The sequence below is a fragment of the Hemisphaericaspora subhashii genome (genome assembly GCF_019202705.1).
Source record: "Hemisphaericaspora subhashii strain CBS 10753 chromosome Unknown scaffold1, whole genome shotgun sequence".
Classification (NCBI taxonomy): Eukaryota; Fungi; Ascomycota; class Pichiomycetes; order Serinales; family Debaryomycetaceae; genus Hemisphaericaspora; species Hemisphaericaspora subhashii.
The window spans coordinates 120,710-138,091 of record NW_026057214.1 but is presented as its reverse complement, the minus strand read 5'-3'; the positions used below and the strand labels follow the sequence as shown (position 1 = coordinate 138,091).

The following is a 17,382-nucleotide window of genomic DNA, read 5'->3' as shown; positions in this document are numbered from 1 at the left end:
TTTTTTACAACCAATTTTGATTTTTTACAACCAATTTTGATCCTATCAATTATTACTACTATAAAGTTACTATAACTACTACTACTGACAATACTATTAGAGTGTATACGTTCATTATGAATAACCAAATAGTACTCAGTTTAGATCATTGTAATGTATTGTACAATACATATATTAGTACTACTACTACTACCAGTAATAAGGTACCATCATTTAAATTTAATAAAGATTTATCAATTAATGATAATTTAAATAATTTGAGTCAATATGCTTTAAAATATCCATTAGTTTGTTATTATTGTTATCAACCAATATACTTAGAATTAATAGCAAGATTAATTAATAATACTACTACCAACAACAACAACAATAGTATTAAAGTAGTATCATCATTAACTAAATTGATTAATATATCTCATCAAATATTAAATTTATTAGAATATTATTTGAATACAACTAATGATATATTCAATAAGATATCCCTGTTGAATACTAAAGAATTGGAATCTGCATTATTAAGTTATTATAGAATCATTAAATATGATCATCATAGATTTAAATCATTAATTAAACCTCATTTATTATATCAATTAATTACATCCAATAATCAAGCCAATGATATTTGTAAATATCTTGCAATTCAAATCATTTCAATCTATTTACAAGCTTCTGAATCTTCTAAAAATAAAATGATTAATACCCATGTCAATATCAATAATTTAACAACTACAACTGAAGATGGAGAATCTATTGATTATACATTCATTGCATTATTAGAAGCTAAACGTATTTCAAACTTTTTAAGTTTACCCGAAATAACTCAACCCACCACCATTTCAAAAAATAGCATAACTATTGAAACTACAGACTTATCTCCACTTATCACTTCAATCTGTGGAATCTTAATCCCTAACTTACATGCTGTTACAACCACCACCGCCACTACTCAACCAATTGAAGATACTGGATTTGTACCAACTAAAAGCGCAGTTGAAGTCTTACGTAAACTTGCCCACAACATCCAAATCAACAAACCAGTAATGTTATATGGAAAAGCAGGGTCAGGAAAAACTTTCTTAATCAATCAATTAGCCAATTATATGTCATATACTGATTCAATTGTTAAAATCCATTTAGGTGAACAAACTGATGCAAAATTATTATTGGGTACTTATGCAAGTGGTGATAAACCAGGAACTTTTGAATGGAGAACTGGGGTTTTAACTTCTGCTGTTCAACAAGGGAAATGGGTATTCATTGAAGATATTGATAAGGCTCCAACTGAAGTCTTGTCGGTATTATTGACATTATTAGAAAAGAGAGAATTAAGTATTCCAAGTCGTGGAGAAGTTATTAAGGCCAAGAATGGTTTCCAATTATTTTCAACTATTAGAATGGATGAATCTCAAACTATGCCTGATTTGATTGGAATGAGATTATGGGAATTAATTAAGGTGGATGTACCTAATGAAATGGATTTAAAGAACATTTTAATAACGAAATTCCCATTATTAAAGAATTTGATTATTGGTTTTATTAAATGTTATCAAGAAATCATGAAAATTTATTCATTAACTTCATTTGTTTCATTGAATAAAGGGTCTCATCCAAGAGTTATTTCATTCCGTGATTTAATGAAATTTTGTGCAAGATGTAACAATATGTTCTTAAGTGAAGGTATTACAAGTCCTGATCAATTATTAGAATCTTCAATCTACGATAATATCTTTGCTGAAGCAGTTGATTGTTTTGGAAGTGCAATTACTGAACCAGCGGCTTTAAAACCTTTGATCAATGCAATTGGTGAAACTTTAGAAATCCCAACTTCTAGAATCAATTTATTCTTAACTAAACATATTCCAATGCTTATTAATGATGATGAGAAATTGAAAATTGGAAGAAGTGTACTCAAAAAGACAATCACTGACAAAACATTAAACAAAAGATCAACATCTTCTAGTGGTGGAACATTTGCAAGAACTAATCATTCACTTCGTTTAATGGAACAAATTGGTGTGGCTATTGATATGACAGAACCAGTTCTTTTGGTTGGTGAAACAGGTACTGGTAAAACCACTGTTGTTCAACAAGTTGCAAAACTCATGAATAAGAAATTAACCGTCATTAATGTCTCACAACAAACTGAAGTAGGGGATTTATTAGGTGGATATAAACCAGTGAATACTAAGACAGTTGCAATTCCAATTCAAGAATCTTTTGAAACTATCTTTACTGCAACTTTTTCCGAAAAGAAGAATGAAAAATTTTCAAGAATCTTATCCAAATGTTTCAACAAATCTCAATGGAAGAATGTGATTAAATTATGGAGAGAAGCATTACGTATGGCAAAAGATATTTTATCCCAACCAGAAACTCCTGATGATGAAGCACCAAGAAAGAAGAGAAAATTGAACAATATTGAAAAGACAACATTATTAGATCATTGGCATGAATTTGAAACCAAAATTGCCGAATTTGAACTCCAAGCAACTACTTTAGATTCATCATTTGTATTTAATTTCGAGGAAGGTTCATTAGTGAAAGCAGTCAGAAATGGTGAATGGCTCTTATTAGATGAATTAAATCTCGCAACATCTGATACATTGGAAAGTATTGCCGATTTATTAGCTGAAAGTAATAGATCTATCTTATTAACTGAACGTGGAGATGTGGAATCAATTGTGGCTCATCCTGATTTTAGAATTTTTGGATGTATGAATCCAAGTACCGATGTTGGAAAACGTGATTTACCAATGTCAATTAGATCAAGATTTACGGAAATATATGTCCATTCCCCCGATAGAGATATTGAAGATTTATTATCAATTATAGATAAATATATTGGAAGATATGCCGTTGGTGATGAATGGGTTGGTAATGATATTGCGGAATTATATTTACATGCAAAACAATTAGCTGAGGAGAATAAAATTGTTGATGGAGCTAATCAAAGACCACATTTTAGTATTAGAACCTTGACCAGAACATTAGTTTATGTGTGTGATATTGTTGGGATTTATGGATTGAGAAGATCGTTATATGAAGGGTTTTCAATGTCGTTTTTGACTTTATTGGATGGGAAATCTGAAGAATTGTTACGTCCTTTGATTGAGAAGTATACTATTGCAAGATTAAAGAATGCTAATTCGGTCATGAAGCAGATCCCACCTACACCAGGGAATGAGGGTGAATATGTTCAATTTAGACACTATTGGATGAAACATGGTCCTGAACAAGTAGTCCCACAACCACAATATATCATTACTCCATTTGTTGAAAAGAATATGTTGAATTTAGTTAGAGCTACTTCTGGTAGAAGATTTCCGGTATTGATTCAAGGTCCAACATCAACTGGTAAAACATCAATGATTAATTATTTAGCCAATATCACGGGACATAAATTCGTCAGAATTAATAATCATGAACATACAGATTTGCAAGAATATTTAGGGACTTATATCTCCGATAGTACTGGGAAATTAGTATTCAAAGAAGGGATTTTAGTTGAAGCATTAAGAAAAGGTCATTGGATCGTATTGGATGAATTAAATTTAGCTCCCACTGATGTATTAGAAGCTTTGAATAGATTATTAGATGACAATCGAGAATTATTCATTCCAGAAACCCAAGAAATCATCCGTCCACATCCTGATTTCATGTTATTCGCCACCCAAAACCCCCCAGGATTATATGGAGGCAGAAAACAATTATCAAGAGCTTTTAGAAATAGATTTATGGAATTGCATTTCGATGATATCCCCCAAGATGAACTTGAAGTTATTTTGAAACAAAGATGTCAGATCGCTCCAAGTTATGCTAAAAAGATTGTGGAAGTATATCGACAATTATCTATTCAAAGACAATCGACAAGATTCATGGAACAGAAGAATTCATTTGCAACATTGAGAGATTTGTTTAGATGGGCGATGAGAGATGCGGTTGGATATGAACAATTGGCTGCGAATGGATATATGATCTTAGCTGAACGTGTCAGAAAGGAAGATGAGAAGAAAGTGGTCCAGCAGGTGATTGAAAAAGTGATGAAGGTGAAATTGGATATGGATGAGTATTATAGAAGTTTGGAGATTCCAGAAGTGTTTGAGAGTGATAGTTCGATTGTTTGGACGAAGGCAATGAGAAGACTTGCAGTTTTGGTGTTTACTTCAATTAAATATAAAGAACCTTTGTTATTGGTAGGTGAAACTGGATGTGGGAAAACTACTGTATGTCAAGTTATTGCAAATTTCTTGCTGAAAGAATTGGTGACGGTGAATGCTCATCAAAATACTGAAACTGGAGATTTATTAGGTGCTCAAAGACCAGTAAGAAATAAATTTGAAACTCAAGGGAATTTGATTAATGATTTAGTTGGATTGTTTGATAAGATGAAAGTGGAAGTTCCTGTTGAATTTACGTTGGATAATCTTTTGAATCAATTTAAACAACTTAAAGTTATTCCTGAAGAACATGATGAAATTGTGACTAGAATTGAACAAGGAAGGAAAAACTTATCCCTGCTTTTTGAATGGAATGATGGTCCTTTGATTCGTGCCATGAAACAAGGTGATTTCTTTTTATTGGATGAAATTTCATTAGCTGATGATTCTGTTTTAGAAAGATTGAATTCGGTATTGGAACCTGAACGTAGTTTATTATTAGCCGAAAAAGGATCAACTGAAGATGCATTCATTACTGCCACCAATGATTTCCAATTCTTGGCTACTATGAATCCAGGAGGTGATTATGGGAAGAAAGAACTTTCGCCTGCATTGAGAAATAGATTTACTGAAATTTGGGTACCTCTGATGGAAGATTTTAATGATGTGAGTCAAATTGTGGAAGCAAGAATTAAACATAAAGAACTTACATCTGCAATTGTTGGATTTTCTGAATGGTATGCTAAACAATTTGGTGGTGGACATACAAATAATGGGGTTATTTCATTACGTGATATTTTAGCCTGGGTTGATTTTATTAATTCTTGTGGTGATGAATTGGATCCTTTAGCAGCATTAGTTCATGGTGCAAGTATGGTTTTCATTGATGCTTTGGGTACTAATAATACTGCATATTTGGCTGAAAATGAATCAAGATTGAAAACTGTCAAGAATGAATGCTTGGCTCAATTATATCAATTTGCTGAATCTGATTTATCTGAATATATTACAAGTAATTTCCAAGTTTCATACACAAGCGATAAACTTGCAGCTGGATTATTTTCAATTCCAGTCATTGAAAATACTGGACATAATAAATCATTCAATCTTGAAGCACCAACCACAGCAGCCAACGCCATGAGAGTTATCAGAGCTATGCAAGTCAAGAAACCAATTTTGTTAGAAGGTAGTCCCGGTGTAGGTAAAACCAGTTTAATCACTGCATTGGCAAATGCAACAGGAAATCCATTGGTTCGTATCAATTTATCAGAACAAACTGATTTAGTAGATTTATTCGGATCAGATGCACCAGCAGAAGGTGGGAAAGCAGGTGAATTTGTATGGAGAGATGCTCCATTCTTGAGAGCAATGCAAAGAGGTGAATGGGTTTTATTGGATGAAATGAATTTAGCATCACAATCAGTATTGGAAGGGTTGAATGCATGTTTGGATCATCGTGGTGAAGCATATATTCCAGAATTGGATAAAGCATTTAAGAGACATCCTAAATTTACTGTATTTGCAGCTCAAAATCCTCAATATCAAGGTGGTGGAAGAAAAGGATTACCTAAATCGTTTGTGAATCGTTTTACAGTTGTTTATGTTGATACTTTGAAGTCAGGAGATCTTAATATGATCTCACAACATTTGTATCCTGAAGTAGATCCAGAGAATTGTGGGAAATTGATTGAATTTATGTCGGAGTTGGAAGATGAAGTTGTTGTGAAGAAATTATGGGGTATGGCTGGAAGTCCATGGGAATTTAACTTGCGTGATTCGTTAAGATGGTTGAGTCTTTATACTAGTGGAAATATTAGTCAAGATATTGCAATTGATGATTTTTTGGAAATGATTATTTGTCAAAGATTTAGAAATGGTGATGATAAACTTAAGGCTCAGAAATTATTTGAATCTATATTTGGTGAATCTAATAAAAGGGATAATTATTTCTTTATGTCTGATTCATTTGTTCAATCTAATGGTTCTTTGGTGGCTAAACAGGATGTTATTCAATATATTAGTGGTGATTGTCTTTTACCTTTACAATGTAATTTTAAACTCATTGAAACTTCATTAAGATGTATTACCCATAATATTCCATTAATTCTTACTGGTCCAACTAATTCAGGTAAGACCAATTTAATTAGATTTTTGGCTACTACTTTAGGTGTGAAGCTTGATGAATTTTCCATGAATAGTGATGTTGATTCTATGGATATTTTGGGTGGTTATGAACAAGTTGATCTTTCCAGAGAAATTAATTCTTTGGTTGATAGAATTTATGCGGTGGTTTCTGATTTAGCAGTGCTTAATTTAAGATCTCAAGAGTCTACTGAAACTAGTGTATTATCTAAATCATTAGAATTAGTTGAATATATTGAAAAGTCAGCTATTGATACTGAATCATATGATAAATTCCATAAATTATTCGTTGAGTTTACTCAACTTTATATCCTGAATGAAATTAATCCATTATTAGAATCATCCAATAAATTAATTGAAAAGCTTAGTGAAGAAAGAAGTGCCAGATTTGAATGGTTTGATGGTTTGTTGGTGCAAGCAGTTGAAAAGGGAAATTGGTTAGTTTTGGATAATGCCAATTTATGTAGTCCTTCAGTATTGGATAGATTGAATTCGTTATTAGAAACCAATGGAAGCTTGATTATCAACGAATGCAGTTTGGCTGATGGTCAACCAAGAATATTGAAACCACATCCTAATTTTAGATTATTCTTGACTATGGATCCAAGATATGGTGAATTATCCCGTGCTATGAGAAACAGAGGAATTGAAGTATATATGGAATCATTGGATGTCAGGGTTACAAAGTTTGATTCTCAAGTTCTTGGTATTACGAAAGAAGGAAATGTTCCAGCATCATCATTTGATTTTAGTAGAGATACTAGTATGAGACCATTTGGATTGATTAATGATATGTTGAATTCTGAAGAAAAAGGAGATGACTGTCAATCAATTAGTGCAATTTTAAGTGTGATTCCTTTGGCTGATATTTCAATGGTTAATAAATGGAAAGAATTTATTCAATCCAGTCCAGAATTTAATGAAGCTGATAAGAAATGTGGAGAAGTTATTGCTAAGACATTGAATCTGTTTGGAGAAGATGATTCATTATTTGCTAAATTTTCTGAAATGTATCAAGAATCAGAAGTTATTGCTAGTGAGATTTTGAAGAAGAATGTTCAATTTGCCAAATTCCAATCATTGCATCCATTGATTAATGTTTACTTAATTTCATCAATTCTTGCCAATCATAAATCTATTGCAAGTGAAGAACCAACAATGTTAAGTGAAGTTATGTGGTCAATTCTTGAAATGAATGATAGTATCAACAAGTTGGAATCAGATGCCATGAATAAGAAGATCCATGATTTGACATATTTAGAAAAATCAGCAGCATTTGCATTAGGAAGAAATATCAAAACTCCACCAAGATTAGAGATTTATGAATTTTCCAAGAACATTTATGGTTATATTTTAGCTACTTTCAATGAATCTTTTGTTGGTGGATACAACTTATTTTCAGAACCAGTTTATTTACCACTTCATGAACTTATCTTACTTTGGAAAGGATTGATTGTCACTTCTCAAGCACAAAATGAATCAAAATTAAGAGTCTATCAAGAATTAATTTCCAAATGGTGTGAAAAGTATGGAGAATCAAGTTTGATTATTATCAAGAATTTGAATCAATTGCAATCTTCAATTAGTTCATTTGCTAGTGAACTTGTATTAAAGTCAGGTATTTCTATGAATGATCTTTGGGAGTCAAGTAGAGGAGTATATCCACAATCGGAACAATCTTGGGAAAACTTGAAGGTATTATATGATTTAATTAATGAATTTGACAAAGTAGCTACCGAACAATTCCATGAATCTAAAGAAGTTGTCGCTGAATTGGCTAAATTTATTGTTGAGTTACATCAATCTATTGTCAAAGATGAATATGAGGATCAAGAAGAATTAATGGCCATCTTTGGAAAATTACAACAAGGTATTGCTGAATTGAAAAAAGTTTCTCAAACATTTGTTGATCAACGTCAGAATAACTTCCAAGAAGAATTCACGACAATTTGTAACTTTATTGAATCATCTCAACAACTTGAATCAACCAAAAAGAATGATAATTTATTTGAATTATATTACTTTTCCAAGAAATCTGCTTTGTCATTAGTTAAGAATGCCAACAATGCATTTGAACCTTATCCATCAATATTTGAAAGTTTATGGGATAATAGTGAAGGTGGAAGTTCAGAATCAAGAGTTCCTGGTTTGTTCAGCTGTAATTTAATCACATCATTATTAAATAAATCAATGTCACCTGAATCTGTTTCTGGAAAATTGTTGGATCAAACTAATGCTGATATGAAGGAAATTTCTCGTGCCATGGTTGTCCATTCTTCATCGATTTTGAAAGATCAAAAGCAAGTATTTAAGAAATTATTATTTGCTTGGTTTATGAAAGTATTGGAAGCGCATAGACCTTCTATTGGAGATGAAGTAGTTGATGAATTTGTTGAATTGGTTGAAATTGACTTTACAAGGGCAATTGAAAAATTGTTATTCGCATTCCAAGAAATTGAAGTGGGGAAGATTTTTGAAACATTTATGATTCCTGCATTGATATTAATTGATAATGAAACATCTTTGCAATCAATTGGTAAAGCATGGGTATTGTTTTCTTGTGGTTTAATTCAGTTATATGTTCCAAGTTCTCCATATGATCCAGCTATTAGAGAATATGTTGTTTTCCAAGTCTATGATGATCAAAAGAAATTTGCTGAACAACTTATATCAGCTTGGAAGAATACCAGAGAAGTCATAAGTGGTAACGAAAAGATATTTATTGAATCTACATTGACCAATATTGATGATTTGGAAGCTCCTAATAAACCAAAAGTATATCGTGGTGGATCTTCTAGAATTGATGGATTATTTGAAGAATGGAAATCATTTATGGAATCTTCGATTGATATTGCACCAATTGAGAAATTATTAGAATCTGCTTTAGAATTTTCATCATTGAGTAAGAGTAGAATGGGGATGTTCCAAAACAATGCATCACAATTCATAATGAGATTGAATCAAAATTATATGGTTTATTCTGATTTGAATGATATTTTACAAGGATATATATTTGGATTGAAGTTGGGATTTGATTTAGTTTCAATTGGTGGCGATCAATTAATTGGTAAACACAAATATAATGAAAGTTGGTCAATCAATCTTGCAGAAATAACCAATATGGATTCAATTTTATCAATGTTCCCTAAAGCAAAAGACTTTGTTAAAGATATTGGAGTTGATTCACCAGCTGCTGAATTCACTATGTTATATTTTGTTAAATTGGCATTTGCCCATGGTACAATCGATAAAGGAAATTCACAAGAGATATTGGTTCAAGCATTGCAATCTTTGTATTACAGATGGTCACTTCGTCGTATTAAAGAAGAAAAGGACAATATTCAAAAGGGTAGTTTATACAAATATACCGATCCAGATGAAGATATTGAAGGTGATTTCATGAAATTGTTCCCTGATTTTGAAGATGTTATGAATATTGATGAAGGCGCAGGAATCAAGAAGACTAATCAAAGTTTCGAATCTATCTATGAAAGAATTGCTTCTTCTTATGTCAAGGAATTTGCCGATGTTAATGAAAAGGAAAATGCTGGTGATATTCTTAATGAAGGTGCTGAATTGATTACTATATTATCCAAATATAGTGGAAAGTTAGACCATGGTGAAAATAATGCGTCAATTTTATCAACATTAGTCAATACCATGTCGAAATGTTTTAATAAATTCAACCAACCAATTAGTGAATTTAATTTCTATCAAGATAGTAATCCAGCAGAAATCAAGAAAGCTAGTATTACCATGAGATCAGTTCATAGATTTACATTGAAATTATTAGAACAATGGCCGGAACATGCCACATTAAAGAATATTGCATTTGCATCCAATGAATTCTTGACTTATCCAATTGGATTACCTTTAGGAAGATATTTACAAAAAGTGGAACAGATTTATACTTTTATTGCTGAATGGAATAAATATGCATCTAAACAAGTTTCAATGAGTGAACAATTTGATTTATTAACTGGATTGATTGTGTCATGGAGAAAATTAGAATTATCTACTTGGAAAGCATTGTTTAAATTTGAAGAAGAAGCTGTTGAACTGAATATTGGAAAATGGTGGTTTTATTTATTTGAAGTCATAATTATGCCTGTATTATCTGGTGGTGATGAAGAGGATGAAGAATCAGCAACTAAAATATTATCAGCATTGAATATATTCATGAGTAAAGTAACATATGGGGAATATAGAAGTAGATTGAATTTATTAAAGGCTTTTAGAAACCATGTTAATCAACTTGATTCAGCCAATCCAATAATTGATTCACTTTCCAATTTTATTGATTTCTATGCTCAATTTGAATCTACCATTGTTACCAAGATTGAAGAATCCAAGAAGAAATTATCCAAAGATGTGAATGAAGTGATTTTGTTGGCCAGTTGGAAAGATGTCAATATTGATGCTTTGAAACAAAGTGCTCGTCGTTCTCATAATAATCTTTATAAGATAGTAAGAAAGTATCGTTCCTTATTAGCTATGCCAGTTCAACCAATTATCGAACTGGGAATTTCATCTGAAGTGAAACCAAATATCACATTATCTCCATTACCAAGAATTCAAGGATCAGTCCATTTATCTAATGAATTAGAATTATGTGAATCAGTATCCAGTTGGAATGAAAGACCAAAGAGATTGCAAAACATTTCTTTAATTGAAAAAAATATGAAGATTTATGTGGATAGAATCACCAATGAAGAAATTCCAACATTATATGAATATGCCAAAGAAATCATTGCTGAAATGGATAGACTCAAACAAGAAACTCCAAGCACTCTTAAAGATGACAATAAGAAACTTGTGGCGGCATTAAAAACCCAAAAGAGGAAATTATTAAGTGATACAATTCGTGAAATTAGAAGAAGTGGATTAAAAACCAGTTTGAGAGCAGATATTTTAGCGACTCAAGGATCTGTGAGTCAAATTCTTGCTAATTCGGTTAGTTTTCTGGGACAAGCACAAGGCGTTGATGGATATTTCTTTAGGATTTTGGATATTTTACCAAGATTGAGAGCTTCAGTTGCAAATGTGGCTGAAGATGTTCCACAAGTGGATGTTGAAAAGGGATTGAGTGCAACTGAGAATTTGATTCATACACTTGTTGTTAATCGTGTTCCATTGGCTATGTTGGAGAAGAATATGGAGAAGTTGAATGAATTATATGGTGCTTTGCATAATGTAAGTGGTGGTGATGGGTTATTGCCTGTTAGTATTGTTGATTCATCTAAATGGAACCTTGAACAAATTAAGAGGGTGATTTATTGGTTGCCTAGGTTATTGGACTATGCAATTGAGACTATTGGATCAGTTGTTTCATTTGGATTTGAAGATGTGAATGCTGAGGTTATTTATAACTTGAAGTTGAAATTATCTGAATTAATCAGATTATTCCAAGAATTAGATGCTAATAGAAGAGTTTTAACTACTAGAGTCAAGGATTTCATTCATAAATTTTCACAATATTATATTGAATTATCAACCACTTTAGGAGATTGGACAATCAAGAATCCAAACTATGCATTCATTGTCACTGTTATATTAGATTGGATCAAAAGAACAACTACAACTAAACCAATCGGATTTATTCAATCAAACACTTCATTAACAGAATTGCAAACTTTGGAAAATCTTGAACAGGAATTGCGTAACCTTACCAACACAATCATTATTGCAGTTCAGAAAGTCATTGAATCACAAACCGCTACCACAACAATTGATGATGACGGATGGTTCACTACTTCACAACAACGTCTCAAGACATATATCAAATCACTCCATCTCAATACAATCATCACAAAATTACAACGTGTTCTTTCAACCATCTCATCAATTGAACACAACCAACAATCATCAGAAATTACATCAGCATTAGTTTCATTCACATATCCGCTCCTCAACCATTATTTCAACCTAGTTGTCCAAATATTCCACAAGACTCGTGAGAATTATCATCAAACTTCAAAAGCCACCTTTATATTATCTGGGGCTTTATACAACTTAGCCACCCAAGGGTTCTGTAGTCCAGAACCACCAAGTGAACAAAAACAAGATGATAGATTACAAGAAGGTACTGGACTCGGAGAAGGAGAAGGAGAAAATAATGCATCTAATGACGTGGGTGATGATGAGGATTTGAGTGAGGAAGCCCAGCAACCAAATCAAGAAAAGAAGGATAAAGATCAAGGAGATGAAGAAGAGGAGAATGATGATGCGGTTGATATTGAAGGGGATATGGCTGGAGAATTGGAAGAAGCATCAGATCAAGAAGGTGATGATGAGGGAGATGAAGATAAAGAAGATGAAGAGTTGGATGAGGAGATTGATGATATTGATGATTTAGATCCGAATGCTATTGATGAAAAAATGTGGGATGAGGAAGTGAAGGAGGATAAGAAGGAGAAGGATAGAGATAAATTGCCGGAGAATTCTAATAATGATGATGATATGGAAGCCAATGAAGATGATGAGAATGAGAATGGTGATAACAATGATAAGAGTAAAGAGAATGCTCAAGATGATGAGAATGAGAAGAATGAGGAAGATGAAGAAGGTGATGAACAAGATGTGGGTGAACAAGAAGATGAAGTGAAGAATCAAGAGAATGAACAATTAGAAGAACATGTTCCTGAGACTGAAACATTGGATTTACCCGAAAATATGGATCTTGATGGTGATGATGATGAAGAAGAAGGGAAGGATGAGGAAGAAGTTGATGATGAGAAGTTTGATGATAAATTAGATGATAATATGGATGTGGATGATCATCAAGAGGATACCAAACAAGAAGAGGAAGGTGAAGAAGGGGAAGAAGATCATGATATGCAAGAAGTTGAAGGCGAAGAAGGTGCAGAAGAAGAAGAAGAAAACGAAGAAGAACAACCAGAAGAAGAAGAAGGTGCAACTGGTGAGAATGAAATCAATGAAGAAGCAATCGAATCAGATGAAGAATTAATCGGAGAAGACAACACCAAGGACCAAGATGAAGAAGAAGGCGGAAATGATCAAAATCAAGAAGAACAACAAACCGCAGAAGAAGGTGCTGATGGTCTTGACGATAATAACGATGAAGACGTAGATATGGATTCTGCAGTCAAACAAGAATCAGGTGAGAAGGGAGAAGGTGCTGATACTCAAATCATAGAAGAGAATGAAGATGTGGGTGCTGCAGGTACTGCATCTCTCCAACAACAAGATCAACCACAACAACCAAAAGAAGAGAATTCTGTTCAAGAACAAGATGATGCTCGTGAAAAGGCGAATGAATCGTTGAAACAATTAGGTGATGCCATGAAGGAGTTCCATCGTCGTAGACAGGAGATTTTGGAAGCAACCAAGAAGGAAGAAGATGAGAAGAAGGATGATGGTGTGAATGAACGTCCGGATGAATTTGAGCATGTGGAGGGTGAGAATGCTGATTTTGATACTCAGGCTTTGGGAGCTGCTGATAAAGACCAAATCCAATCTATTGATGAAGATAAAGCCATTGATGATGAACAAGAAATGGTAGAGGAAGAAGAAAAAGAAGTTGGTGTTAAAGAAGAGGAAGAAGTGATGGAAGGAGAAGAAGCCAAGGATGATGTTGAAGAAGTTCCACAATCGGAAGAGAATCCAGATGGTGATTTTGAAGGAAAGGCCAAGAATGCATTTATTGGAGAACGTAAGACCATTAAAGAAGAAGATGAAATGATGCTTAGTCGAGAACTTGAACTTGATGAAGAAGAACAAGATGAAGATATGATGGATATTGATGAAATCAAACCTAAAGAAGAAGAAATTGCACCAATTCCATTGGATGAAGCTCGTAAATTATGGAAACATAGTGAATTGGCCACTCAAGAACTTGCATCGGGATTATGTGAACAACTTCGTTTAATTCTTGAACCTACACTTGCAACCAAACTCAGAGGAGATTATAAAACCGGGAAGAGATTGAATATGAAACGTATTATTCCATATATTGCATCTGAATTCAAGAAGGATAAGATTTGGTTACGTCGTACCAAACCATCCAAAAGACAATATCAAATTATGATTGCTGTTGATGATTCGAAATCGATGAGTGAGAGTAATGCAACAGAATTGGCATTCCATAGTATTGCATTAGTTTCTAAAGCTTTGACACAATTGGAAAGTGGTGGATTATCGATTGTTAGATTTGGTGAAGATGTTAGAGTTGTTCATCCATTTGATAAACCATTTAATAATCAAGAAACTGGTTCTCAAATATTCCAATGGTTTGATTTCCAACAGACTAGAACTGATATGAAGTTGTTATGTGATAGATCGTTGAAGATCTTTGATGATGCTAGACTGAGTAGTAGTGCTGATTTATGGCAATTGCAGATCATTTTAAGTGATGGTGTTTGTGAAGATCATGAAAGTATTTTAAGAATGGTGAGAAAGGCGAGAGAAGAGAAGATTATGATGGTATTTGTTGTTATTGATGGGATTAATAGTAAAGAATCTATCTTGGATATGAGTCAAGTTAGTTATATTCCAGATCCAAATACTGGAGCAATGACATTGAAAGTTGATAAATATTTGGATAGTTTCCCATTTGAATTTTATGTTGTTGTTAGAGATATTAATGAATTACCAGAAATGTTATCATTAATTTTAAGACAATACTTTTCAGAAGTTTCTAATATTTAGAGAGAGATTGTTTTTAGATTGTTTTTAATTGTTTTTGTTTGTATATATATTGTATATTAGTATTAAATTTTATGTTTGTTTTTATTATATAACCCAATAATTGTATTTATCTCTATATCCCATAAGTATTTATATTAAATATTTTGCACCCACCCAAAAAAAAAATGTTTGTATCTCTATATATAAAATTACATAAATAACCAAAGTAAGCAAAGCTTACTTTATTAAAGCAAATCTAAGCAAGCTTCGCTTATAAGTGCAAGCTTCGCTTGGTTGTGTAAGCTTCTATTACTATTTAGCAACAACTTTTGCAACAACAATTGACATATCATCAACTTTCCCTCCAACTTCATTATGTTTACCAAATTTTTCAATTGGTAAATTATTAACCATTTCATTATAAGGAGTATAAGAATAATCATCAAATGCAACTTCTTTAGCTTTAATTAATAAACTACCAGCAATTCTTTTCATATTATAATTCTTTTTATTATTAAGGAATTCATTAAGATATTTAATTAATTCCGATTCAAATAAATTATCACTGATTCCATCGGAACACATTACTATAATATCATCTTGTTGTAATTTAATTGAATCAACCCAAGCAATTTCTGAAGGTAATACTTTTAAAGTTTGAGTACCAATTTGTTGTGGACATAATTCAGACATCATTTGAGTTGGATTTGTTTTAATTAATTCTCCATTACGAATAATATATATTTTTGAATCACCAATACTAACCATCATTAATAAATCTCCCGAAAGCATTCCTAATACTAATGTAGACAGTCCACTTAAATGCTGTAAATCCATTAAATGGGAAGTATGCAAATAAGAATCATCCAATATTTGATGAATATCTCTTTGTTTTAAATGATATGGCAGATGCTTTAATTTATATTCAGTCATTAATCTTGAAAAAGTTTCCAACATTGCTCTTGACCAAATTCCTGAACTTGTATGTTTTTCATCACTTTCCCATCCTGATACTCCATCTGCAACTGCTAATACTGTAGGGGAGACTAACATTGTATCATCACCTGCTTTGATAGATAATGTATCTTGAGGAGATCCAACTGGTCTTCTTCTTGGCAATAATGAATTTAAATCAGTTGGATCAGTTAAATCACTAAGGGAATTAACAGAAGGTAAACCAGAAGTTGAATGATAACCAAATGATGCAAAACCAAATTCAAATTTAAATTTATCATTACTGGAAATTGATTTTAATTGTTCTCTTGTTAATAAAGGATATGTCATATAAGGATTATGTTCAGCTGGTGAATATTCTTCCGTGGCTACTTGATTGTTATTGTTGAAACTAAGAAAGAAATTTCTTGCTCCTTGAAACATTGTTGTTGCTGAATATTGTCTGGTTGATGCTGAAAATTGTCTTGTGATTGTTGTCTGGGTGGTGTTGTTGTTATAATTAGTAGTTGATAGTATTGATTTAGCAATAGGTGTAGCTAGCAATTGGTTGTAGTGTGATGGGATCAGCCTCTTCATCATAATTGATGTTGTCGTCTTCATCGTACCCGTCGTCGTCGTCCTCAACATCTTTTGATAAGAGGATTATTATTAAATAGCAAAAAGGAATATAGAAATATAGAATTGGTAAGAAGAAGAAGAAGAAGAAGAAGAAGTGAAATCTAACTGACAATTTGAGTCTATTTGTAATTTAAATTTAAAAATTTTTAATTAAAAGAGGAGAAAAAGAAATTTTTTAATAATTGTTCTATATGCAGGATTTAGTCTAATTATTAATTGTTCCTAGTTTTCTTTTCCGTTCGGAGTTTAATGTCGTTCTTTTCCGTCTAAGCCATCTCGATTTGTTAGTTAGTCGTCTTGTCCCATTATTTACTCCCCTCCCTCTGTTAATAAGGATTGTTTGTTTCTATTGATTACGTGTCTATTGATTTAATAGACAAATAGTTTCAAAAAGGACAGACAAATTCGAGTAAGACATACATTCTCTCTATAGCAATTACATATAATTACATTTCCATAATAAGAGTATTACATTGGTAAGTAGACGTTCCTGCATATATCCGCATATATTTTATTCGCCTCATCAATTTCAAATTCAATTTAACATACAAAACAAAAAAGAAAAAAATAAATTGAAAGATGAAGAGAGACAGATGCGCTTTTTTTTTGGTGTACTAAAGCGATTCTTCCATTTCCCAATTGGGATGCTCATCTTATTATTGCCAGTTAACTATAGAATTGTGTAATTATTCTTTATGTAAAGGTCTCAGAATTCCTCATTCGTTCGAATAATAGCCAATGGTACACTATATTTAAATATTCCTTCTATGAGTGTTGATTCTGACAATTTGCAAACGTTTGATGACATTACTGTCCTCTACAGTAAACATACAATTACCCTTATTGCATTTCCCTATTACTAATC

The 17,382-nt window shown here is 32.3% G+C and overlaps 2 protein-coding genes across 2 annotated transcripts; one reads left to right on the top strand and one right to left on the bottom strand. All coding sequences in view use genetic code 12, as the record gives it.

Annotated features, from left to right (window-relative positions):
• Nucleotides 1–116: 116 nt before the first annotated feature.
• Nucleotides 117–14,966, top strand: MDN1 (AAA family ATPase midasin; the record flags this gene model as incomplete). The annotated part of the gene is made up of 1 exon (XM_049404856.1): nt 117–14,966. One exon carries the CDS (start codon nt 117–119, stop codon nt 14,964–14,966), a length of 14,850 nt encoding a protein of 4,949 aa, XP_049265401.1.
• Nucleotides 14,967–15,257: 291 nt separating this feature from the next.
• PTC8 (Ptc8p) lies at nt 15,258–16,526 on the bottom strand (the record flags this gene model as incomplete). Its single annotated transcript, XM_049404855.1, has 1 exon — nt 15,258–16,526. One exon carries the CDS (start codon nt 16,524–16,526, stop codon nt 15,258–15,260), a length of 1,269 nt encoding a protein of 422 aa, XP_049265400.1.
• Between the last annotated feature and the right edge of the window lie 856 nt (nt 16,527–17,382).